This window comes from Gracilinanus agilis, chromosome 2 (assembly GCF_016433145.1).
Source record: "Gracilinanus agilis isolate LMUSP501 chromosome 2, AgileGrace, whole genome shotgun sequence".
NCBI lineage: Eukaryota > Metazoa > Chordata > Mammalia > Didelphimorphia > Didelphidae > Gracilinanus > Gracilinanus agilis.
This window is the reverse complement of record NC_058131.1, coordinates 152,404,085-152,431,298: the sequence shown is the minus strand read 5'-3', so window position 1 is coordinate 152,431,298 and position 27,214 is coordinate 152,404,085. Positions and strand designations below refer to the sequence as shown.

Here is a 27,214-nt window from a genome sequence, read left to right as displayed (position 1 = left end):
TCTAGAGCAAAGAAGGTCCTTTTGTTGTTAACTCATTTCAATTGTGTCTGATTCTTTGTGTCTGTGACCCATTTGAGGTTTTCTCAGCAAAGATACTGGAGTGGTTTGCCATTTCCTTCTTCAGATCATTTTGCAGATAAGGAAACTGAGGAAAATAGGGTAAAGTAACTTGTCCAGGATCACACTCTAGCTCTGGCTCTCTATCCACTTTGCCATCTAACTGCCCAAGCAAAAAGACCCTTAGCACTCATCTAGTCCAACTCCTTTATTTCACAGATGAAAGATTTCATCTCACAAATGAGGAACTGAGGCTGAATGAGGATAAGTCTACAGTCATACAGAGAGTATGTTATGGGGCCAGGATGAATTGGGATCATCATGTCAGTTATCTGCACTACAGAGATGCAGCTCTACAATGATTTATTTATTTAAATCCTTACCTCTTGTCTTAGAATCAATACCATGTATCTGTTCCAAGGCAGAAGAGCAATAAGGGCTGGGCGACAGAGGGTAAATAACTTGCCAAGGGTCCCACAGCTAGGAAGTATCTGAGACCACATTTGGACCCATGACCTTCGTCTCTAGGCTTGTCTTTACTCATTGAGCCATCTAGTTGCCCCTCTATACAATGATTTGGTTAAGCGTCTACTGGGTGTAAGGTTATTATACTGAAAGTCATGGCACATTGCTACCCTCATGGAGTTTATACTCTACCATGAACATAAGTGACTATGAATGCAAATTCAGTTGCATTATCCAGAGCATGTGGGAAGAACAGAGGAAAAGAACAACTCAAGGACAATGGGATGCTGAGAAATGCCAAAACTGACCCGAGTGTCCCAAGTAAGCACCACTTCCCTCTGCCAGGCGTAAATGTTCCCTTCCCTTCAGTAAATCCCTCGAGTGTATGCATCTGTATAATGTATCATTGCCAGATCTTGAGAAAATGTGAAATCCTGCAGCATAAGGACTTCAGAATTTTTGCCCCTGTACCTTCAGCACCTTGTAAGGTGCATAGATGTTCAATAACTATTTGTTGTAATGATTGAAACTAGCTCTTGGGACGGGACTTGGAAAGATGGTGAGATTCTGCTACAGGCTAAGAGAGGGAGTTGAGTATATATATTGAGATTTGGGTTAGGGTAGAACCAGAAGAGGGCAACTAGGTGGCACAGTGGACAAAGTGCCAGGCCTGAAGTCTGGAAGACTCATCTTCTTGAGTTCAAATTTGGCCTCAGATACTTCTTAGCTGTGTGACCTGGGCAAGCCACTTCACCCTGTTTGCCTTAGTTTCCTCGTCTATAAAATGAGCCAGAGAAGGAAATGGCAAACCACTCCAGTATCTTTTTCAAGAAAACCCTAAACGGTGTCAAAAATAGCAGCATACAAATTTTAAAGTACTATGTAAATATCAGTCATCATCATCCATGTCACTAGCACGGGAGCTAGGAAAGCAACTGACCTCAATGTTGAGGACCCTGGGCTCCAACATTGACCCTTCCATTTATCAGTCACATTGACCATGGGCAAATCCCTTGACCTTTCCAAAGCACTATTTTCTCATGTGTCAAATGGGTACGATGATTTCTGCCTCAGTTGTTCTGAGGATCCACAGAGATGTGGGTGAAAGGGCTTTGGGAACTGTGAAGAAATGCAAGACTGTGAGATTGGACTAATAAATACATTAGGGAATGTGGGGGATAGGAACCAGAAGCCTTTTGGCCAACTGTGCCTGGTAGTCTCTCAATATACTTATATGTTCCTGAAATATCTCTTTCTACTCTCCCATAAAATACTTCATTGCAATGTGAAAAGGGCGTCTGTCACCCGATAAGCAGAACCTTGGGGTCTGAATCCTTTGGTCCTCTGAATGAGCCAAGCACGTTGTTGAAAATAGAGTTTATTGTTGTCACTGATATTTGAAAATTTACTGAACAAAATACATAGCCCACTCTCTAAAGACAGTTTCTGAGTGGATTTTTTTTAAAACAAGCAATCAAAATAATCCATCTGGGATAATTTCTTCCTGGTTTAAAGGATACTTTGGTAAGACAGCAACATTTATTTTGCCTTGTAGTAAAGTAGCTGTTGTGTGGAATCTGCAACCATGTAAAGATGACTGCCAACAGTGGGGGGGCCTGCAGAGGCCACTCTATAAATATTTGTTGACTGACTGATGGATAGTGGTGGCATTTTGAAGGTCAAAGAGGAAGTAGAAGAGTGATATCGGCAAATAAAAATAAAAACACTTGAAAAGACTGTTATCAAACAAAAGCTAATACCATTCTGTGGAGATGCTCAGCTGGGACAAGATGAAAAATTATCCAGAATCCTATTTCCTCCAAGAGGCACACCAATATACATATTTGCTATCTGAACTTTAACTGGGTTGAGGGAGGCACCATTCAATTATAACCAAGGGATTTCATGTAAACTATAGTTGGAAGTCTTGGCTGAGGTTGGAGAATTTCATAAGAAAATTGGTATGAAAACATTTTATAAAGAAAAGAAACAAACAAAAAAAGCATGTAGGGGCTGTATCCTTGGTATGTCTTGCATGGCCACCCAACACCTATGTTTTTTCCTGGCTTATTTCCCCTTCCATGGCTGATGCATCATCTTCTGTTGGTTCCAGAAAGAATCTGTTGGGAGAACTCAATCCCTAGAACACACAAAGATGTTCCAAGGACCTAAAACTGTGCATATGATAGTGACTGAGATGGAAAGTGGCCATGGAGAAAAGGGGCCCAGCAAAGAGATGTGAGGAGTCTCATTTTGCTATCTACCTTCTCCAAGAGTTCAGCCCCTCATGAAAAGGAAATAATGATGAGAAAAAGCAGTCAATATTTGGGAGTAAACATAGCAAGCCCCCAACTCCCCATATGCGGTTAGTTATATGAGACAGGAAAGATAAACACTAAGGAGAAACAGATAGGTTTCCACCCTAACCCCCCACTTTGAACAAGAGTGCAGAGATCCATGTGAGCATCCCTGACTTCTAAAAAGCTACCCCGGGAGGCTGGCCGATCAGTTAACACCTTCTGGATTTTTTGGTAAACTTCCACAGGACTTTATGACGACTTCCATCTGATTAGAGAGAATACTGCATGGATCACGTATGTCAGAGTAGCAGCGTAGGCAAACACCTGTAACCGAGAGAGATGATGGATGATGAGTGCGGCGTGTCAAATGACAAGACACACATCAGGTATCATTCTTTGCTTTATTCTGTTTAACCATGTTCAAGCCTCTTAACATCTAATATTATAGAACACAGACTAGATCACATACACATCCAAGCATAGGGAAAGTAAACTCTCAATGCCCCTGAGGACAGGCCCCCTCCATCATCCATTATATGCCCTACCTCCTCTTCCCTCTACAAAAGGCAAATGCCCCATGAGCACTGACTTTAGCCATTGTGGTATGTGTATGTGTGTGTATGCATGGTATAAGTAAAGATACAAGTTATATGATTCTAGGATTTTAGAGTTGGAAGGGACCTCAGAGATCATCTAGTCCAGTCCCCTTGTTTTGTTTATTTTTTATAACTATTATTTATTTGTTATTATAGAACTATATTACATATAACTATTATTTCTGTTTTAGTAACTCTAAGACAGAAGGGCAAGGGCTAAGTAAATGGGGGTTAAGAGACTTGCCCAGGGTCACACAGCTAAAGAAGTGTCTAAGGTTAAGTTTGAATCCAGGTCCTCATGACTGTGAACCTGGAACTCTGTACACTGAGCCTTTGAGCCACTTAGGTGCCTTCTAATTCCCTCACTTTACAGAGGAAGAAATTGAGGTCTTAGGAGAAAAAGGGACAGGCCTGAGGTCACAAAGACACTGAGTGACAGAGTAGGGATTAGAACCCAGGTCTTCTGGTCCTTTAATCCAGGGATCTTTCCATCAAACCATTATATATGTATATATTTCAAAGTGTCAGAACTATTATAAACTCAACATCACTTAATAAATATAATCTTGATATGGAGTAAATAAAACTTTAAAATTCAAATATATTCTGGTTTTTTAAAATAGAGATTTTAACTTTATTGGCTCCTTGGCCCCTACTGAATTTGTCTGGGTACTTGTCAAATTTCATTGCCTTTAGAACTCCTCTCTCCCTTTCTATCTCCTCTCCATACTTTGTAGGATGCGTCTCAGTTTCTCAACAAGATAAGACATGAGGAAGGATTCCTTTAAGCCTTGCTTGGGTTTGAGCTAAGGTTAACAGTTCTATTTAGAGAGCTTGTTTTTGGAGAGAATCCCTCTCAGTTCCTTTGGAATGGCTGGTAAAGCCCTCTGTCAAATAAATGACCATTGTATACACATTTGATCACCTGTGACATGGTAGATGTTGGAACACCTTCTGTACTAGGTCTGCCATATCTCCCAGTCCTGCTAGTGTCTTCCCTCTGAAATTACCTTCCTCTTCTTGATGTATCCAGTATGGACACAATGGCTAGAATTATGGCTATTTTTTGCATAGAGCCTTTTCCTTTAAAAAAATTTTTTTTTAAAGTTCATTTTTTTTTTAAACCCTTAACTTCTGTGTATTGACCTATAGGTGGAAGATCGGTAAGGGTAGGCAATGGGGGTCAAGTGACTTGCCTAGGGTCACACAGCTGGGAAGTGTCTGAGGCCAGATTTGAACCTAGGACCTCCTGTCTCTAGGCCTGGCTCTCAATCCACTGAGCTACCCAGCTGCCCCTAAAGTTCATTTAATTAATTAATTAGGAATATTTTTCCATGGTTACATGATTCATGTTCTTTCCCTCCCCTCCTTTCTTCCCCTCCCTGTAGCCAATGAGCAATTCAACTGGGTTTTACAGGTATCACTGGTCAAGACCTATTTCCATATTATTAATATCTGTAATAGAGCATAGAGCCTTTTCTTAAAATTATATATATAAAGTGCTTTAAGGTTTGCAAAGCCTTAACAAAACTACAAGGTTATTTGCTTGTTTTCTTCCCTGTTAGAATGGAAGTTCCTTGAGAGCAGGGACCACTTTTTGCCTATCTCTGTATCCCCAATGTGTATGGCACACAGCAAGCAATTAATAAACATTGCTGGCTGACAGAAGACACCCAAAGAACCCAGCCTCTAATCTCTCTAGCTACTTTTCCAAGGATTCTTCTTGTAATCAGATCAAAAGCTCTTAAAGTCCAGAGACCTTCAAGAATAATAGGGCTGTTAAGAACTTAAGAAACTATCTGTTTTTTCCAGAACTTGGGTACATTCTCTGTTTTCAGTAGCTCTTGATGCTCTGAAGGGGAAGAAGAGCCACTGTCTTCTTCCCCTTGACCACATCTTCCTTTAGGAAAACTCTGGACAGCCAGGGTATGATGTGGAAGGGATCTGAAAGCCTGGAACCTACCTAGAACTCTAAAGTTCTCCTCTCTACCCTTGCCACACATATACTGCAACATACTAGTCTGCTGGCATGCATCCTCAAGACAGTCTGCATTTTTGAAGGGTCAGAGTATGATGCTACCTGAAGATAATGACCTATTTGTGAGGTAGCACATTATCATGAACTCCCAGCTCATGGAAACCAGCAAAATCTTTGATGTCCTATCCACGTAAATCTTCTTTTCTCCAGGCTAACCATTCTTGAATCCTACAGCCCATTCTCATACGGCATGGACTCAAGACCCTTCACCATTCTGGTTGCCCTCTTTTTATGCTCTCTTGGTCTCTCAGGGTCCTTTCTAAAATACGATATTCCAACCTGAAAACAATATTCCAGGTCTCAGCTCTACCACAAATTAGCTGTGAGACCTTGTGGTCGACTTCTTTGGGTCTCAGTTTTCTCCTCTCTAATATGAATGGGTTGCCCCAGGTAATCTCTTTGGTTTTTTTCCAGCTCTAACTTTTTATGATCAAATGATGCTTTTCTTAGAAGTTTCTAAGGAACACAGAGACATCTATTTATGAAGGGCACACAAACATGTATGCCAGCCAGGTGGTACAATGGATAGACCATCAGACCTGGACTCAGGAAGACTTATAGTTAAGTCTAGCTTTAAGACTCTTCTATTACAAAAACAAATAATATGGAAATAGGTTTTGAGTGATAATGTATGTATAACCCAGTGAAATTGCTTGTCAGCTCCTGGAGAGGGGAAGGAAGAGGGAGGGAGACAACAAAAATCATGTTACCATGGGAAAAAATTAAAAAATTAAAAATTAAAAAAAGACATTAGAGGTGTGACTTTAGGGCAGGACACATAACCTCTGTCTGCCCCTATTTTCTCAACTGTAAAATGGGGATGATAATAATACCTACCTCCCAGGAAAGGTAATTGTGAAGATTAAATGAGATCATTTCTGTAAAGCACTTAGCACAGTGCTTGGCACAAAGTACGGACTTAATAAGTATTGTTTTCCCCCCCTTCACTCTCTTCTTCCCCATGAGATTTAGTCCATTAGTAGAAAATAGAGAGTATGAAAGGTCTAGAGTATGAAGTATTTCCTGGCGATTTTTTCAGGTCCAAGGGAGGGAACGTGAAGGACAGGGCAAATGCCCCTGAGTTTAATTTGGGGCCCACTCTCTCCCGTCATCCCATTCCTTCTCTCCTTCTGTTTGGTCTTTCCAGCTTTCTCTTCAGACACTAGTTTGGCAGGTGAGGCCCTGGAAGCTTACCTGCTTCTTAATTGAATTTCAAAAACTGGTTTAGTGACTTGAGGACATAGGGTCAGAAAATTCTAGCCCAGGCAAGTTATTTATCCCCGCTGTCCTTCAGTGACTCTCAGACATGCCTACAAACCATAATCCGTGCCCATTCTCTGCCCTCCCCCATACAGGGGTAGAATTGTGGCTATAAAAATATTCTGGTTTTCATTGGAGGAAAATAATGAGTAACTCAAGTTAGCCAATAACAGTAATTTAAAACAACTCATCCAGGAACCTTTAAATGTTCTCTATGAAACCAGTGGGCTTGGGAGAAACCAAACGAAACTCCAGAGAGCTATTCTTTCAAAATGCATTTATTAACTTCCTAAATAAGGGGTGGAGGCATAGGGAGCAGGATGAGAAATGGGTCCTGTATATATATTTCCTGTGAATGCTGCAATAGAATTCCAAGGGACATTAGAATAGATGGCAGGGGTTTTATTAGCTCTAAATCTATAATCAGAAAATCTGGAGTTGAATCCTAACTCTACCTGGCTGACCTTGGACAAGTCATTTTCTCTCTGAATCTCAGTTTCTTCATCTTAAAAAATACAGATGTTAATTTGGATTGATTGATAAAGATTCCTTAGTGAACTGCAAGCTTGAGAGAGATCAATAGAGTCATATAGCAGCTAGAGAAACTAAGGTCATTTTAACTTGCATTAAGAGCATAGCATCAGGGAAGCTAGGGGGCATAGTAGATAGAACACCAGATTTGGAGTCATGAGGACCTGCATTCAAATCTGGTCTCAGATTCTTCCTAGGTGTATGACCCTGGGCAAGTCCTTTAACTCCCATTGCCTAGCCCTTACCATTCTTCTGCCTTGAAACCAATATATAGTATTGATTCTAAGATGGAAGGCAAGAGTTTAAAAAAAAAAAAGAGTATGTTATCAGGGAAGCGAGGTGGCACAGTAGCTAGAGAACCAAGCCTGGAGTTGGGAGGCGCCCTGGGTTCAAATCTGGCCTCAGCTAACTCCCAGCTGTGTGATCCTGGGCAAGTCACTTAACCTCTGATTGCTCAGCTCTTGCTGCTCTTCTGTCTTAGAAATTAGAATTTTAAATTTAAAAAATGATGGAGAAGTGAACTCTAAGGTCCCTTCAGATCTAGATCCTATGGGGACATTTACTGCTCAGTTGTGACTGAAGAGTTCATCTTACCAGTCTTTCCAAATTACTTAAGAAACCTTGCTTTCTATCCTTAACAATATCTTGTATTTATTTAGAGTTTTAAGGTTCACAAAGCACTTTACAAATATCATATCCTTTTATTCTCACAATAACTCCAGGAGATAGGTGCTATTTTCATTGCTATTTTACAGCTGAGGAAACTGAGCAGAGGCTAAGTAACTTGACTAGGATCATGTAACTAGTTAAGTATTTGAGGCAGAATTTGAATTCAGGTCTTCCCTACTCCAGGTACAGTGAGCTCTCTCCTGTGTACCACCCAGCTGTCTATATACTTAACCTACCTATATAGAAGGCAGAGTTGTGGTACAAAATAATAGAAAAGGCAGAACATCTGGGTTCTACTCATCCCTTTCACCTCCTTCTGACTTTGATCTTGGGTATCTTAAATATTGACTTTTTGGGGCCTCAATTGCCTCATTTGTAAAGTTGGGATATTACTTTATCTGTCCAAAAGCAGGGGCTGGACCAGATTATCTCAAATCTCTGAAAAGTAGCGTGTGGTTGTGGAAAGAGCATGGGACTTGGATTTTTATCCTGCTTCTGATGCTTACTCACTGTGTGAGTGTGTGTGACTGTGGTTCATAACTCTTGGAGTTAGCATTTCCTCATCTGCAAAATGGGACAATACTTGCTTTTCTTACCGTGTAATAATGCCATGAAGACATGGATATCTCAACAATAAGATAGTACCTTCCTCTTCTAATTAGAGAGATGGAGTATTAGGGGTGCTGAATGTTATATACACTTCCAGGCTTTGGTTGGTTTTTGTTTAACTGCATCTTCTTTGTGATTAAGGTAGGGTTTAATGGCAGAGGGATCATCTATCAGGAGATGATGGGCATGAAAGCAAAGAGGTACCAATAAAACAACAACAACAAAAATAACAAATGCCCCCAAATGTAGGGTGTTTTATACACTTGGAGTTGTTGGTGTTGTTCAGTTGAGTCTGACTCTTTATAACCCCATTTGGAGTTTTCTTGGGAACGATACTTTTTCTCCAGCTTATTTTACATATCAGAAAACTGAGGCAAACAGGGTTAAGTGACTTGCTCATGGTCACAAAACTAGTAAGTGTCTGAGGCTGGATTTGAACTCAAGATGATGGATCTTTTGATTCCGAGTCTAATATCCTCTGAGCTATTGAGTTGTCCCCATCTTGAATACATTAGCCACTAAAGAAATGCTTGTTGAATGAATAGACTTACCACGGCAGAGATGTTTTCTTGGTAATGTTTAAAGGTTTCATTAAATCCAGTTCTCACATTATCCTTTGAAAGAATTGTGGCATAGGCTTCTAGTACTGAAGCACTCAGGTAAAAGAGAGCTGCAATCAAGTGATAGGACACATCCTAGAAGGACACACAAAGGAACGAGTCAGTGAAGGGAATCAAAAGGTTCATGAAGAGAGGAAATATGCAAAAGACATGACTTAATAAAGGAAAAAGTAGCCAAGCCATTGGGAGGTTGGCAGTGGTCAGTGAGAGGCAGTAATAGAAGCAGGACCCTCATACTCTGGAATTTTGTATTTCTTACCAATTAGTACTGGTTAAACATCAACTGCAAAATCGGTACTTTTGGCATTAGTCAAGCATGAATTGCAGAATCGGTATTGTTGATCAGTTACCCATTCTGTATCATCAATCACCTGTGCTGAATCAGTAATGTTCTAGACTGGGCATCGGCTTTGTGCCTGCTCTATATTATTAATTACTCACATTATTCTTTATTTACTTTAGTTCTGAACTGTTAGACATTATTCATTTGAGGTTTTCTAAGTCAATATGTAGCCCTTAAAGTATTTATTTCTATTTGAATCTGGCACCACTAGTCTATACCAAGAGTTTTTTGGTTTTAACCTGGGAGTTCATGAACTTGTTTTTTTAATATTCGATAATTGCATTGCAATATAATCATTTTCTCTTGTAATCTTGTGTGTTTTATTTTATGCATTTAAAAACAATATTCTGAGAAGTGATGCATAGGCTTCACCAGACTGCCAAAGGAGGTCACGACACTAGAAAAGTTAAGAAGAAACCTCACGTTCAGGCCAAGAACTTGGTTTCAGCTTGAAAAGCATCTGTTAGGCTTTGCCTATTCCTGGGAAGAGATCAAATCAAACCAAATGACCCCATAATTTATCACAGGCTGGCTGCAAACCATCAGAGAGCTGCCCCTAGAACTAATGGGGTCTCTTGTCTAGAATCTCCCTCAAACACAAACACTGCAAATCCCTGGAGACAGAGATCCCTTTCATGGTACATGTAGTGATGCAACATTCATAGGATCACATCCTGTATCTGGAAGGGATCTCAGAAGCTATTGAGTGCAACCTCCTTATTTAAAAAATAGATTTTAAAATGATCTTTTTATATAACCCTTTCCTTTCTCCACAGGAGAGATGCATGCCTTATAACAAAGAATTTTTTTAAATAGAAATATGTGGAGTGAAATGAGCAGAACCAGGAGAATGTTACACACAGTAACTGAAACATTGTGGGATGATCAAGTGTGGTAGATAATCTCAAGGGACTTATGAGAAAGAAAGAATGCTATCCATGTCAAGAGAAAGAACTGTGGGAATAAAAATCAAGAAGAAAACATATGATTTATCACTTGTTTGTATGGGTATATGATTTGGGATTTTGTTTTTTTTTTGTTTTTTTTTTTTAAACTCTTGTACTTCGGTGTATTGTCTCATAGGTGGAAGAGTGGTAAGGGTGGGCAATGGGGGTCAAGTGACTTGCCCAGGGTCACACAGCTGGGAAGTGTCTGAGGCCGGGTTTGAACCTAGGACCTCCTGTCTCTAGGCCTGATTCTCACTCCACTGAGCTACCCAGCTGCCCCTGGGATTTTGGTTTTAAAAGACCACTCTATTACAAAAATGAATAATAGGGAAAAAGGATTTGAATGATAATACATGTATAACTCAGCAGAACTGCTTATCAGCTCTGTGTGGGGAGGAGAGAGGAGAGGAGGGAAATAACATGAATCATGTAACCACGGGAAACTTATGTGTAAATTCGTTACTGTAATAAAATAAAGTTAAATTTTTTTAAAAAGAGGAGAAAAATACAGCATAACAATAAACACATAAAAAAATTGACATTCTAAGCAATGTTCCACATTCTGTTGACTCCCATCTCTGCAAAGGAGAGATGGAAGTTATCTTCTCATGTCTCTTCTTTAGAGCCAATGCCTTTTCAATTTCACAACATTCATCTTTGGTTATTTCTGGTGGTGTTCTTTCCATCTACATTGCTATAGTCATAATATGTATTGTTCTCCTGGCTTGACTTATTTTACTCTGCATCAATTTCAATGTATCTTTTTAAATGTCTCCATATTTATCATGTTCATTGTTTCTTGTAGCACAGGATTATTTTATTATATTCATGTGTCACAATTTGTTTAGCCATTCCCCATTGAGGCACATTTCCTTTGTTTCTAGTTCTTTGGGTATAGGGAGTCTTTCTTTTTGTCAAAGACCTTCTTGGAGTCTATGCCTACCAGTGGAATCTCTGGTTATCTCTATTTACTCTCTAGTTACTCTCTTTGTGTAATTCCAAAATTGCTTATCAGAATGACAGCACTAATTTACAGTTTCCACCAGCAATGGAGCCTGTCTCTCCACAACCCCTCCAACATCATTTGTCATCTTTGCAGACTGAATGGGTGTGAGATGAAGCCTCAGATCATCCCTCTTATTTTAAAGAAAGAGGCTCAGAGAGGTTAAGTCACTGATCCAAGCTCATACAGGTAATAAGTGATAGTCAGGATATGAACTCAGGCCCTGAGATCACCCTTCTGACTTATCCTGGAACACTTCCATTAAAGTGTGCTTGCCAAAGCCCGGGGAAGAGCTGCAGCATGGAGTCCTGGCTCATTGCCTAGGGTTCAAAACAGTAGGATTAAACACAATGGGAACCACAAAACTGCATGTTCATTGCTTTCTGGTAGTAGAATTTCCCCCTTTCTTTTAAGACTCCTAACCATCTATCTAGGGAGGGGCAAGGAAGGCAGTATCATTCCCATTTAATAGATGAGAAAAGTGAGGCTGAGAGGCAAATTCTTCTCATTTCATTTTAAATTCTTCATAATTCATGTGGGTAGGAAAATACTCTAAAGGCATTCTTTTATCTTAGTTAGATGTGACAAAAGCAAGAAGAGGTGAGGTGGGTTGGGAGGAGTTTAAAGAGGTAAATATTAGCAGGACTAGATATAATCTCTATGGTCTAATGATTCAGAACAACTACACGGAATGTTCCTCCACCAGGATTCCCTTAGGATATCTCATCTTGGTGTAGAGGTGACCCTAGGACTCTGGGAGCTTGGGTCATTGGTATACAAGTCCCGAGGAATTCCCTCTCAGTTGAAAGTATTTTGAGTGTCAGTCTCAGGACAGATCATATATTGCCTTAGCACAGGAGGCTTTGCCAAGCTAAATTTGGAAAAAATTTTCAATCATAGCCAACTCCCAAAGACAACCTATGAAGCTGAAGGAAGAGTATATCCTTAGGTAGAATGCAAATACCTTGAGGGAGGAACTGTTCAGTTTTTGCCTCTGGATTCCCAGTGCCTAGTATAGTGACTGGTATATAGTAGACATTTTATTTTATTTTTTTAAACTCTTACCTTCTGTCTTGGAACCAATACTGTGTATTGTAGAAAAGCGGCAAGGGCTAGGCAATGGGGGTTAAGTGACTTGCCCAGGGTCACAGGGTTAGGAAGTGTCTAAAGCCAGATTTGAACCTAGCACTTCCCATCTACAGGCTTGGTTCTCAATCCACTGAGCCACCTAGTTGTCCCCACATAGTAGGTGTTTAATGACTACTTCTTGATTGATTGGTAGTATAGGGTAGGACTTGGAGTCAGATCACCTGGCTTTGAGCATTGGCTGGGCTAGTTACATGCTACATAACCATGAGCAAAGTTGCTTCATTTCTAGTGTTTATAAAATAAAGGAATCGGATTCTAGGATCTGGGACTTTTAACCTTTTGGGCATCACAGTCTCTTTGGCAGTCTGAGGAGACCTATGAACTCCTTCTGAGAATCCTGCTTTTTAAATGCATAAAATAAAATGCTGAGGCTTACAAAGGGAAACCCATTATATTAGAATACTGTTATCAAAATATTTACAAACACCGGTTCATCATCCTAGATGAAGAACCCCTGGGCCACATGATCTCCAAGATCTCTTCCAACAGTCCTATGCTCTATCCCGGGAATAATGGAACCCTAGATCATTTAGGAATGGAAGAAGGCATAGTCAGTCAACCAAGAACCTCAGGAAGATACTGGTGGTGTCTGCCGGCAGTCCCCCCAGCAGCAATATGAACATATGTGCAAGGAGAAAAGGAAATGACTCACCAAGGGTATCCAGGATGCATCTCCACCATGAGCTCCAGCAAAGTAGAGGAAAAGCAGGATGGTTGTGGCCACGAAGCAGAACACAGACACAAACATGACCCAGCCCTGAACCATCGGGAATGGTACTTTGGAAGACGCCACCAGAATCCAGACCAAGCCTCCAAATATCTGCAAGGGAAACCAGAAGGGAAGAAAGGGTCATGCAGCAGGCTCTGAATTGGGCAGAGGCATTTGAAGGATCTAAGTGCCACAAATTAGTACGACTGGATGGACTTTGAGTCTTGTGGGTTTGAGGGAAGGTAAAGGAAAGATACAAGTTCAGGGGCAGATAAGTAGCACAGTGGATAGAGTGTCAGGCCTGGAATCAGGAGGACCACAGTTCAAATTTGCCCATTTCTACTTCCTATTTTTGTGCCCCTGGACAAGTCACTTAACTCCAGTTGCCCAGACCTTGCTACTCTTCTGTCTTAAAACTTATACTAAGACAGAAGGTAAGGGTTTTAAAAAAAAAAAGAAAGGAAAGACAGAAATTCTCACTTAAAATGCTCTATCCCTCCAATCTCCTATAAAGTAAATTGTTTGTCCTTTCTTAGTTTTCCTTATTCTCAGGTATCATCTGCTTATTTGGACTCCTTTCATCTCCCAGAGGTTAGCCTTATGACTTCACTGTTATAGAGAACTCCCTTGTGAGGAAACTCTACCAAAGAAGATTGGAATCTGTTCTGCAAGTTAAAATTTGAGTCTCTGCCTTCAAGGAGTTTGCCAAAAAGTCCTTTCCTTGTCGCTCTGTCTGTCTAGAACCTACCCATTTCCCAGAGTTCAGTTCAAATGCTATCTCCCTCCTCTGCTCTCCTTGCCCATCAGGAAGTGGGCATAGCCCTTTGTACCCCTCTTTCTGGACGACTGTCATCTGGGTTAGCTACCACTTCCAGCTCTATGTAATCTGTAAATGGAGAAAATTTTCACTCGATTCCTCCCCTGTGCTTCTCCTGCTAGAAGGGAAGCTCCTTGAAGTTAAGGAGAGTTTGACTTTCAACTTCTTTTTCACCTAGGAGATGGATAGGGAATAGAACTGGGATTTCATTAGCCTAGGGAGCTCCCAGGTGAGGAAACTCCCTTTACCAATGTAGGCTGGCACCGAGAGGTGTCTAGAGCATTGAGAGATTAAATCACTTGCCAGGGTCACACCTGACAGGGCCATTAGGTATCAGAGATAAGACTTGATCCCAGGTCTTCCTGGCTTTGAGGCCAGCTCGCTACCCACTATACAAAACTGCCTTTGCAGAGTAGCCATAAACGTTTAGGGATTAGTTGCTTCATGCAAGCTTCTGACAAAAATGCTGAAGAGCGCAGGACCAAGGACAGAGCCCCTGGAGCTCTTTTTTAGAGAGCTTTTCTGTCACTGATTCCTTGTGAATCACTGCTTTTAAGGTCTGACCATTGAGCCCGTTTTGAACCCACCTAGCTGTATTATTCTACAAGTTTATGAAGCAACTGGTTTCATTTTTTCATTTGAGAGTATAAAATTCAAAAAAAGAACAACTGGCCAAGAATTAAGAATCTGGTTCAACCAAGTTGGCACCAAGATTTCAGAACCAGTTTGTTTGCCCACAGTAGGTACTAAATAAAGAGTTGTTGAATTAAACAGATTATGTGAAGTGTGGAGAAAGACTAATTCCATCTATTTTGGCATGCCATGGAATAGAGAAAAATCTTTTGGGGACTGGAGAAAAATTCTGGAGATATTTCAGGGGTGGCTAGATGGCACAGTGGATATAGAAAATCAGGCCTAGAATTGGGAGGATCTGGCAAATTTGGCCTCAGCCACTTCCTGGCTATGTGACCTTGGTTAAGTCATTTAACCCAATTTGCCTAATCTTTTCCCTTCTGTCCTAGAGTTGTTACTAAGTCAGAAAGTAAAGGTTTAAAGATATGTGTATATGTGTGTGTGTATATATATGTGTATATATATACACATATACATATATATGTATATTCTGGGGGCAGCTAATTGGTTCAGTGGATTGAGAGTCAGGCCTAGAGATGAACAGTCTAGGGTTTGAATCTGGCCTCAGACACTAGCAAGTATTGATTCTAAGACAGAAGATGAGGGTTTAAAAAAAAGAAAAGATATGTTCCATTTAGACATCAAGCTCCTGTGATATTCCTAATTTAGGATAAATGGATCTAAATGTAAAGTAGGAAGAAATATTAGTTGGATTGAATACATGCCTGAGATTGCATTGGTGTAAAGAACTTCTAGTGAGGAAATTCCCTACACCAGTGTGGATCAGTACCTGCTGGGCCATTTATAGTTGTAAAGAGTTGTCTTGGGGATCCTGGGAGAGTAAATAATTTGCCCAGAATTATACAGTAGTATCTAATATGAGGTAAAACTTGAACTCAGGCCTTCCAGACTCCTGGGTTGCTATGCCAATCTGCTTCTCATTAAGGAAAGCACTGTATTTTAAAACTGTTCTGACTAGCACTATTGGTGCCATTGTTCCATTATGTCTTTTTTTTTTTTTAAAACCCTCATTTTCTGTCTTAGTTTCAGATCTAAGACAGAAGAGCAGCAAGGGCTAGGTAATCGGTGTTAAGTGACTTGCCTAGGGTCATCCAGCTAGGAAGTATCTGAGGCCAGATTTGAACCCAGATCCTCTCAACTCCAAGTCTGGTGCTCTATCCACCGTGCTTCCTAGCTGGTCTTTCCATTCTGATTTAAGAAGTGCCTGACCACATTTAGCTCAATTCAAGCTAGCTGATGGGACAAGGTAGCAGTTGCATCCTGCTTGCCAACAAGTCCCTTTCTAAAGTAAACACCACTAACAACAATAACGCTATAAAAAAAGACCCAAGAGAGCATGAATCTAATAGTCTACCCAGTGGATTGAATTGAGTTTTAGAGTAAAGTTGAACTCCCTTGGGTGTAACCACTAGAACTTCACCTATGAATAAGACATTCATTTAGGATTAGGTTCCCACCCAGCTTTGTGCACCTTGTGGCTCCTTTAGGTGTGGTGATCACATACTTTTGGGATAGAATTATAGGTTCATAGGATTTCAAGCTGAAAGAGACCTTAAGACATCAAAGATTAGAAACCCAACCATTTTAAAGGCAGGAAAATTGAGGTCAGCAAAGTTGAATGACTTGCTCAAGGTCCCACACCTGGAAAGTGATAGAGCCAGAAGGGTAGCTAGGTAGCTCAGTGGATAGAGTGCCAGGTCTGGGAGTCAGGATGACTTGGGTTCAAATCTGACTTAGCTGTGAAACTCTGGGCAAGTCATTTAACTCTGATTGAGTAGTCCTTGCTGCTTTTCTGTCTTAGAATTTATATTAAGACAGAAGGTGGGGGCAGCTGGGTAGCTCAGTGGAATGAGAGCCAGGCCTGGAGACAGGAGGTCCTGGGTTCAGACACTTCCCAGCTGTGTGACCCTGGACAAGTCACTTAACCCCCACTGGCTAGCCCTTACCACTCTTCTGCATTGACTCCAAGACAGAAGATAGGAGTTAAAAAAAAAAAAGACAGAAGATAAGGTTTTTTTCTTTTAAGTGATAGAGCCATTTTTTGGGATCTGCTATGCGACTTCCAGTTCTTTACAATTGATCTTTTCTGTCCACACACTTTACCACTCAGGAATGAACTTGACTGTGCTTCTAATTACATTTATTTCCTAAAATTTCTGTTCACCTCCTACTTCCATGGTTCTATGATCTGTTCACTTAGCACAGTGCTTATCTTGGAGTTGTTATTAAGACAAAAAGCAAGGGATTTAAAAATATGTACTTTGTTTATTCATCCATCATGGATTAAGAAACTTGAAATATCTGAAAATACATCTGAAAATACACTTGAGAGAAAAGAATGAATGGTTTATTGAATAAGCCAGTCTTAAAATCTTCTCCCGCTCACAACTGCTCTCAATGCAGCATTTCCTCTTCCTAAGAGTTATGCAGAAATTTTTACATTACACATAAAATTTTTCTTTCCATGATGCTGTATGGCTACAACTCATTGACTAATTCTTCTCTGAAGAACTGAAGTTGTAGGTCACTCCAGGGCTAGTGAAGAGATAGAGGATGGGGATGAGTAGCCCCATGTCCAAGTGAAAAGCTGTGAAGAAAGACTGAAGGAATTATAAACGGAAAAAGAACTGGCACGGGAGATAAGAAGACCTGGATTCAAGTCCCACCTTTATCCCATATTAATTCTGTGACCCTCATTAAGTTGTTTGACCCCCTCAAAAGCCTAGTCAAATCTTTAAGACTAAATTGCAGAGAAAGTGCATTGGGAAAGAGAGGTTCCTTAAATAAGGGTCCTCTGGATGAAGGACATCATACACAGGTTTGGTTAAAAAAATAAAGAATTGTGCAAAAGCATAAAGGATGTTATCAGATACATGTACAACTGGAGAAAAGATAGATTGGTCATAATATGTAAGATATACATTATGGCCAAGAATACAGCACCCAACAGATCAAGATATACACCATGGCTAGACCGCATGCTTTATTGGTGTCTGTGTAATATCAAAGGCTCTAGCTCAGGGGTCGGCATTCTCGAGCCATATCTGGCTCTTTTGAGGGCCAGATATGGCTCTTTTTGCAGGAGCCATAAAGTAAATTTTTTTCAGGTGCTGTTACAGGAGGGCGTACTGTGAGCACTGTACGGCTCTCACGAAATTACATTTTAAAAAATGTGGCGTTTATGGCTCTCATGGCCAAAAAGGTTGCCGACCCCTGCTCTAGAGGAAGACTCTTAAGTATGGTGAATGGACCTCCAAATGGAGGATTTCTGGGAGAACTTGGACAAGAGTCTCATAGAATGGGCAGGCATGGGTGGTTTGTAATCTGCATTGTTGGAGAGAGTACCTACACCAATGAGATCAAGCAATCAAGCATCTATTGAGCTCCCGCTAGGAACCAAGCACTATGCTAGGCTCTAGGAATACAAAGACATCAATAAGTCAGGCCCTATCATCGGGGGGCCTATATTGTACCGTGAGATAAAACATGTTCACAGATGCGTAAATACGAGACCCATACAAAATATAAACACAGTAATAAAGAATACTCACTGGCAGAATGAGGAAAGGCCTTTTGAAGGAAGTGGTGTTTGAGACAAAACTTGAAGGGAGCCAGAATAAGAAGAGGAAATATTCTGGGCATGCAACGCTATGGTGACTCGATGAGGAATAGTGTCTTTGACAGAACAGGGCAATGGGAGGAAAGTTGAGTTTAAGGGGAATGAGATTGAGTTCTGTTTTGCAACTGTTGAGTTTGAGATGCCTGTGGAATATTAAGTGGAGGAGAGACGTTAAGTATGCAGATAAAGAGACAGGACTAGAGAGGAAGGGAGGAGAGAGAGAGACAGAGACAGAGACAGAGACAAAGAGAAACAGAGAGAGACAGAGAGAGAAATAGAGAGAGAGAGAGAAAGAGAGAGTTAAAGACAGAGACAGAGAGACAGAGACAAAGAGAAACAGAGAGAGACAGAGAAATAGAGAGAGAGAGAAAGAGAGAGAGAGTTAAAGACAGAGACAGAGAGACAGAGACAAAGAGAAACAGAGAGAGACAGAGAGAAATAGAGAGAGAGAGAAAGAGAGAGTTAAAGAGATGGAGAGATGGGGGGTGGGGAGAGAGAAAATACTCTCTTAGAAGTTTTGAAAAAAAATTCTTTACAAAAAAAAAAAAAGAAAAAGAGAGAGAGGGAGGGAGAGAGAGGAACAGAAGGACGTTAACACATTTAGATTTTGGAATTATCCCCATAAAGATGATAGTCTAAACTACCGGGACTGATAAGAACAATAAGAGACAGTATAAAGAGTGCAGACAAGAGGGCCTATGAGAGAATGAGGGTCTACTGATGATTCATCCAAGGACACAGAGATGTCGCAATAAGACGGAAGACTGATCATAGACTTCCATCTGGAAGAGACTCTAAAAGCCAGAGCCCAGCTAGACGAGAACTGTGTCATTTTGAGGTGAAGGTCTCCAGAAGGGAGTGTGGCCAATAGTATTAAATGCTGTAGAAGTCTAGAAGGATAATAAGCACTTGGAACTGATGAGGTCATTAAGAAAGCATAAAGAGAAAAGAAGACTAGATTCCTTGGATCATGGATACGTCCTGGCTCCATTAAAGAACAGCCACAAAGTTAGTGCCTATGTAGCCTAGATATAATCTCCTGTTGCTGGAACTAAAGTTAAACACAACAAAAATAACCAAAATGACCTTCGAGCTTTCAGATGTCTTTGCAATTCATCAGAATGATTTCATACACATTATTTCATTGTATGTGAAAGTACTTTGCTTCAATAGCTCAGGACTGCTGTTAAGAACACAACGTAACTCTGTAACTAGGCAAGCCACTTAATAAACTCCCTTTGCCTTAGCCCTGACTACTCTTCTGCCTTGGAACTGATGCTTAGTATGGATTCTAAGAGAAGGATTGGGGGCAGCTAGATGGCTCAGTAGATACAGAGTCAGCCCTGGAGATGAGAGGTCCTGGGTTCAAATTTGACCTCAGATGCTTCCTAGCTGTGTGATCCTGGGCAAATCACTTAACCCTCACTGCCTAGCCCTTACTGCTCTCTTGCCTTGGAATCAATATGCAGCATTGATTCTAAGACGGAAGGAAAGAGTTGTAAAAAAAAGAAGGTAGGGGGCAGCTGGGTAGCTCAGTGGAATGAGAGTCAGGCCTAGAGACAGGAGGTCTTAGGTTCAAATTTGACCTCAGACACTTCCCAGCTGTGTGACCCTGGACAAGTCACTTGACCCCCATTGCCTACCCTTACCACTCTTCTGCCTTGGAGGCAATACACAGTATTGACTCCAAGACAGAAGGTAAGGGTTTTAAAAAAATAAAAATAAAAAAAGAAGGTAAAGGTTTAAAAACAAAAGAAAGAAAAGAACACAGAAATGGAGTGTTTACCTATGTTGGCAGTGGAATTAGAACTCAGTTACCTGTTTTCAGCTTTTGGTTGACTTCCCTGGGAGGGGAGGTGAAAAGGGCCACACCTCTACAACAAATGCTTGGGTCATGAAGAAAGCATTTGCTAGAGCTTTGGAAGCTGTGGCTACTAAGGCATTCTCATTTGAATTAGAGAACAGTGCCTACAAATGCAGGATCAACAAAACCCTGTAACTTATCATCAGATTTTCTGCTTTTTGGGTACAATAGATTTTCTAGTCAAGATATGAAAATAGGAGTGTGTGTGTGTGTGTGTGTGTGTGTATGTGTGTGTTCAATGGCCAGAATTTTCCCAGCAGGGATGAGCTAGAAGCAAAATTCTCAATATATGTGTATTGAAGTATGTATATATTTGTGTAATCATTTGTTTGAATTGGCGTTCACTTGATTTATAAGGATTTAATAACTGTATTTAAGAAGGTACAAGCAAAGCTAAATTTTAGTCTCTTTTTTCCTAGCAAAGATAGAGTCATGTATTATTTCCCCCCAACAATTATAGATCAAGGCATAAAGTTTTTTTGAAGTTAATAAATGACTACCCTCCAGAAGAGAACTACACATAGTAGGAATTGCTATTCATTCTTTCCTGATCCAGAACCTGGCTCCCTGAAATCTGCTTATAGAGATTATAAATATATTTGTTTGTGTCAGATTGGTTCATACAAGAGAAAGTAATCCCCCCCCCCCACCCCGGTCTTTGCCAAATGCCTTTCGACTGAGATGATCTATGATATTTCTACCAAGATATAAACGTTTCATAGCTACTGCTTAGAGGCAGAGAGCAGGAATTAGAAGATTCATGAACTGGGCTTCCATTTCCAAAGCTAGTCATATAAACACATGAAAATTCTTTTCATCTCAAAATTTCAGACTTGTGCAAATGCCAGCTACTGCTTTTTCTTCTGTTTTTATACCCTTACCATCTGTCTTAGTAGCGATTCTAAGACAAAAGTGTGGCAAGGGCTAGGCAACCAAGGTTAAGTGACTTGCCCAGGGTCACACAACTAGGAAGTGTCTGAGGCCAGATTTGAGCCCAGGACCTCCTGACTCCAGCCCTGGCACTCTTAACTGTTGTGCTACCTAACTGCCCTCAGCTACTGCTTCTTAACAAGCCAACTCTGAATAAGCATGGTTGCCTTGAAAAGCAGGATGTCCATAGGATGTTCAGAGAATCTCACCTGCAAGCTACTTAGCAAACTCTTTCCCAGCCTGTTGAATGATTTCTTGCATTTCCTCACCACATCTCTTGGCTTTGGGCATTTTCAATGGCTGTTTCCCATTCCTGGAATCTTCTCCCTCCTTATTTCTGCCTCCCAGCTAAAGTCCCACTTTCTACTGGAAGCTTTTCCCCACAACTCTTAATTCTAGTACCTTTTTTCTGTTTATAACTTAACATACTTGTTTGCATGTTGTCCCCCCACCCGTTAGACTGTGAACTCGAGATCATGGATTATCTTTTATCTTTTTTGTATCTCTAGTGGCAGGCGCCTAGTAGACACTTAATAAATGTTTATTGACTGACTGAGGTACTGATCAGGTCACTGACTGAGTGACCTGGATTCTACCTGGATAATTGGCAAATTCTTCTTATCTACTTTTATCTGGACACATCCCTCTCCAGACAATCAGACCAGGCTTTATGACCCCGGAATGTCCTCTTCTGCTCATCAAGAGACAACAGCCAAGACAACCTGAAAAGTAAGCTCAAATATTTGAGCTGGATCAAAGCAGGCTTAAAGTGTATACGGGGATCATTGGTCTTTGATAAATTTTAAAATACTTTAGTAATGTGAATTATTGTGGTTCATCTTTCTTTCAAACAAACACTTCTTTATAGCTACTCCATGTGATAGGCATTGAAAGTACAGCTGTTGGAGAACGAGGTGGAAAAGAGAGTCAGGCCTAAGGAGGGGAGCTCCTGGGTTCAAATATGGGCTCAGGTGCTTCCTAGCTGGGTGACCCTGGGCAAGTGGCTTAACCCCATCTGCCTAGCCCTTACTGTTCCTCTGCCTTGAAGCTGGAATCAATCAAGATAAGAGTTTGAAAACAAAACAAAACAAAACCAATACCATCTTTCCAGTTACATCACTGGGAAGGAATTAGAGGGAAAAGGATTTGCAGAAGAAGCATTAGATTTGAAGTCCGGACACCTAGTTCTAGGCTCAGGTCTGTTCTACCCAAAATCAATAATAAAACCAGGGAAAATTTTATGACTTGTTTTTAAACTCAATTTCCCTACTTATAACATTATTATTCCTGCCCTCCCTACCTTACTGAGTTGTCATGAGGATCAAATATAATTCCTAAAGGCAGCGTGGTATAGTGGAGAGAATGATGGACTTGTATTCAATAATACCTTGGTTCAAATCTCCCTCTGACACTTATTAACTATGGGCAACTTGCTTTTTATAAAAAAATTTTAAACCCTTATCTTCTATCTTAGTGTCATTTCTAAGAGAGAAGAGTGGCAAGGGTTAGGCAATCAGAGTTAAGTGACTTGCTCAGGGTTATCTTCTTAGGCAGTATCCAAGGCCAGATTTGAACCCAAGTCCTTTCAGACTCCAAATGGGTCTGGAGCTCTACTCACTGAACTATCCTAGTTGCCCCACAAATTACTTTTAACATCTCTGGACCTCAACTTCTTCATTTCTAAAAAAAGGTACAAAAATACCCTTAGTAATTAATTCAGAATTGTTATGAGTTTTAGATGGGATAAAAACAATGACAATACCCTAGCTCAAGGCCTCTTTGTCCTTCAACTATTTTAATAAATTCCCAATCTGCCTTCCTAATTTTAATCTCTTCCATTTCCAATATAACCTCCACATGATTACCTCAATAATCTTATTGCCCACATTTGATCATGTCAGTTCTCTGCTCTTCTGTGGCTCACTATTGAATATAGAATAAAGTGTAAACTCTTTAGCCTGGTATTTATGGCCCTCTCTAATCTGGCTCTCATCCACCTTTTCAGCTTTATTTTATACACTCCTTTATGCATTCAGTGTCCCAGACAAATTGGACTAGAGGCTGTTTCCAAAAGCATCACGACATTCATTTCTCACACATTCACATAGGCTTACATTTCTGCATTAAATGCACTCTTGCCCTCTCTTGAAGTGAATACTTTTTTCTTCCTTGAAGGCTTAGCAAAAATACCATTTCAGGGGTAACTAGATGGCACAGTGGATAGAGAACCAGGCCTGGAGTTGGGAGGTCCTGGATTTAAATCTGGCCTCAGACACTTCCTACTTGTGTGGCCCTGGGCAAGTCACTTAATCTTATTTGTTGTCCAGCTCTCCCCCTTCTATCTTAGAGTGGTTACTAAGACAGAAAGTGAGAGTAAAAAAACAAATACCATGTCATTTTGTCAAAGTTTTCTCTGAAGCATGGGACCATAGATTTTGACTTGGAGGGGCCCTAGAGGTTTTCGAGTTCAATCACTCATTTTCCAGATGAGGAGAGACTCTCGGAGGTTATATTCCTTGCTCATTATCTTTCCTCCCAAAGCCATTCTTCTCTGAACCTCCCTTTAATGTGGAGGGCACCTTTTTCCTTCCATCTACCCTTGTTTGTAGCCTTGGTGCCATCTTCAACCTCTTACTCATCCCATATATCTAATCAGTTGCTAAATCTTTTTTTTTAAACTCTTACCTTCCATCTTAGAATCAACACTATGTATTGGTTCCAAGGCAAAAGAGCTGTAAGGGCTGGGCAATGGGGGTTAAATGACTTGCCCCACAGTCACACAACTAGGAAGTATCTGAGGTCAAGATTTGAATCTAGAACCTCCCATCTCTAGGACTGACTCTTAATCCACTGAGCCACCTTCTTTCCCTCCAGTTGCTAAATCTTGTTTCTATCTCTACAACCTCTTTTGTACATGTCCCTTTCTATTTACTCACCCATCTATCGCCCTCATCACCTCTTCTCTGGACTATTACAGTAGCTTCTTGCTTGGCCTCACTATTTCAAGCATCTCCTCAATCCAATCCAGTCTTCAAAATGATTTTCCTAAAGTACAAGTCTGATCATACAACTTCTCTGTCCAAAAAAACCCCCACTGGCTCCCTATTGCCTCTAGAATCAAATGTAAATTTCTTGGTTTGCTATTTCACTCTTCTCACAACCTTTTTCCCTTGATCCCTGCCCAATCTTACTCATTATTCTCTTTCTTACTCAATGTGATCCAATCATATTGGCTACCTCCTCAAGATTCTGTACATACAGCACTCTATTGCTGGTTTCTGGTCCTTTGCACGGGCTCTCTTCCATACCTTGAATGGTCTCCTCTCCCCCCCATCTTTGCCTCTCGGAATCCCTGGTTTCTATCAAGACTCAGCTGAAGTGCCCTCTTCTACGAGAAGTCTTTCCTGATCTTTAGCTTACTAGTCTTCTATCTCCCCCAACTGTCTTACATTCATTTTATATATACGATGCATAACCTTAGAAGTGCCCGCTGTGATCTCCTGTGTTAGAACAGAAACTTTCATTTGTATCCTCAATATTTAATACAGTTCCTGGCATCGAGTAGGCGCTTAGTAGGATTGCCTAAGGTTACATGCATGTTAAGTTCTGGCCAGCATTCAATTCTAGGTTCCTTGGCTTCAAATTTAATGTTCTCTTCTCTCTACCTGAAAATAAGTTCTATCTTTTCAAATTTCTTAGAGTGTTTTGCCTGGTTTGTTCACCTGCATCCAACACATACTAACTTTTGAATTATGTACCTGTACCATATGCCACGTTTGTACCCTCTCCACATCTTGTGACTTCCTTGAGAGCTGGCAGGCACTATGACATTGCTTAATTCTTATATCCCAGGACTAGCATGACACCTTGTAGATAGTAGTCTCTCTCTTTAAAAAAAATAATAACCCCTTATTTTCTGTCTTAGAATTAATACTGTGAAAATAAAATTGAGTGAATACTTCTGATATTTTAAACTAAATTTAATAATAATAAAAATGAGAGAGAAAGGGATTCCTTCAGCCAAGTCAGCAGAGCACAGAGCCAGAGATCCACACCTGCCACACTTTAAACAAAGCAAAGCCCAAAATGAGCCCCGCAGAGTAGATTTCAGCCAAATTTATCTCCCAAGCCCCTGTACATCAAATGAGGACGTACTTAAAAGGATGCTGGGAATGTAGCTCAGGTGTGGCAAATTTTCCACCTGCACAATACTATGTATTAGTTCCAAGACAAAAGAGTGATAAGGGCTAGGCAATGGGGGTTAAGTGACTTGCCCAGGGCCACACAGCTAGAAAGTATCTAAGGCCAGATTTGAACCCAGGACCTCCCATCTATGGACTTGTAATAGCCTCTTAATAAATGTAGTTGGGACCATCTATATAGCTCAAGTAGCACATCTACCACTGGTCACTGTGCTCTTAGTACCCCATCTTTTCGGTTTTCATCCTTAAATCCCAAGGTTTGTCCTGTCTACAATTACAGAAGTTGTTAGGTTGAGCTGTTAAATAGCAAATCAATTTGACAACCACTCATGAAACACCAGGAGTTGGATGTTGGGTACACAAAAATCAAAAGTGACTTAATTCCTGTTCTTATTCTATGGAGACATTTTTTAAGTGGCAAGTGGTCTGTAAGGTCATTTGGTTGAGGACAACTTAAAAAGGGTCCATACTTCCTAGCTATGTGACCCTGGGCAAGTCACTTAACCCCAACTGGCCAGTCATTACTGCTCTTCTGCCTTAGAACCAATTGGTTCTAAGGCAGAAGGTAAGGGTTTAAAAAAAAAAAGTTGATACACAGTCACTACTCTAGTTCATGCTTCTTCCCTGAACCATTGCAGAAGCTTCCCAACTTGTGGGAATCTCAACTCAGTGTGAACTGCTGGGACCAAAAGCTATTCTAAGGGTCCAAGGGAAGGATAGATACCACCCCACCTATATCTGTTATGTAAACCGAGATAGGATAAATATAGCTGCTGACTCCAAAGAGATAAGTCACTGGCTTGCCCAAAATGAAATCAACTTTATCCCAGATCTCAGGATAACCCTAACTAAATATTTGTTAAAAGAAGGGAGGCAGAGAAGATAAGGGTGATTCAGAAGGCTCATTCCTTTCATTCTACACCTAAGTGGCACCAGACAATGGAAAGAAGGCTGGACTTAGAGGAAAAGGACCATAGAATCTCAGAGGTGGAAAGGACCTCAGTCATCTGCAAGCCCCATCCAAACCTGAAAGGAATTCTCATTGTAATAACTGACAAGTGGTCATCTAGTCTCTGCTAGAAAACTTCCAAAGAAGTGAAACCCATTGTCTTTGAGGCAGTTCATTCCACTTTTTTTTTTAAACCCTTACCTTCCATCTTGGAGTCAATACTGTGTATTGGCTCCAAGGCAGAAGAGTGGTAAGGGTAGGCAATGGGGGTCAAGTGACTTGCCCAGGGTCATACAGCTGGGAAGTGTCTGAGGCCAGATTTGAACCCAGGACCTCCCATCTCTAGGTCTGGCTCTCAATCCACTGAGCTACCCAGCTGCTCCCTCATTCCACTTTTTAAAAAACCCTTACCTTCCATCTTAGAATGAGCCACTGAGTCACCCAGCTGCCCCAGTTCATTCCACTTTGAGATAGATTTAATTATTAGGAACTCCTTTGCTTCTAAAAGCAAGACTAAATCTGCCCATTTGAATTTTATACCCATTGTTCCTGTTTCTGCTCTGTGAAGCCAAAAATAATAAGTATAATCCTTTTTCCAAAGGGCAGCTAGATGATGCAGTAGCAAAATCACCAGACCTGGTGTCAGAAAGACCTGAAGTCAAATCCAGCCTCCAACACTTACTAGCTTTATCATCTTGAACAAGTAACTTAACCTTAGATTACCTCAATTTCTTTGACTGTAAAATGGAGAAAATAATATCTATCTCACAATGTTGTTGTGAGGGTCAAATGAAATAATAATTTGGAAAGTGAGTAGCACAGTGCCTGACACATAGTAGACACTTAATCCTTTCCTTCCCTCCTTCCCTCCTTCCCTCCTTCC

The 27,214-nt window shown here is 40.7% G+C and overlaps 1 protein-coding gene across 4 annotated transcripts in view; it reads right to left on the bottom strand.

Annotated features, from left to right (window-relative positions):
• Positions 1 to 1,884: 1,884 nt before the first annotated feature.
• MAL (mal, T cell differentiation protein) overlaps positions 1,885 to 27,214 on the bottom strand; it is a 46,803-nt gene continuing 21,473 nt past the window's right edge. Inside the window, exons 2-4 of one of the 4 annotated variants that reach the window (XM_044663450.1) lie at positions 13,240 to 13,407; positions 9,077 to 9,220; positions 1,885 to 3,146 (exon numbers count right to left, since the gene is read on the bottom strand). In XM_044663450.1, coding sequence (XP_044519385.1) covers positions 3,072 to 3,146; positions 9,077 to 9,220; positions 13,240 to 13,407 — 387 coding nt within the window. In that variant the 3' untranslated portion in view covers positions 1,885 to 3,071. The remainder of the gene's footprint in view (positions 3,147 to 9,076; positions 9,221 to 13,239; positions 13,408 to 27,214) is intronic. The other 3 variants (XM_044663451.1, XM_044663452.1, XM_044663453.1) reach the window with 3 other exon arrangements.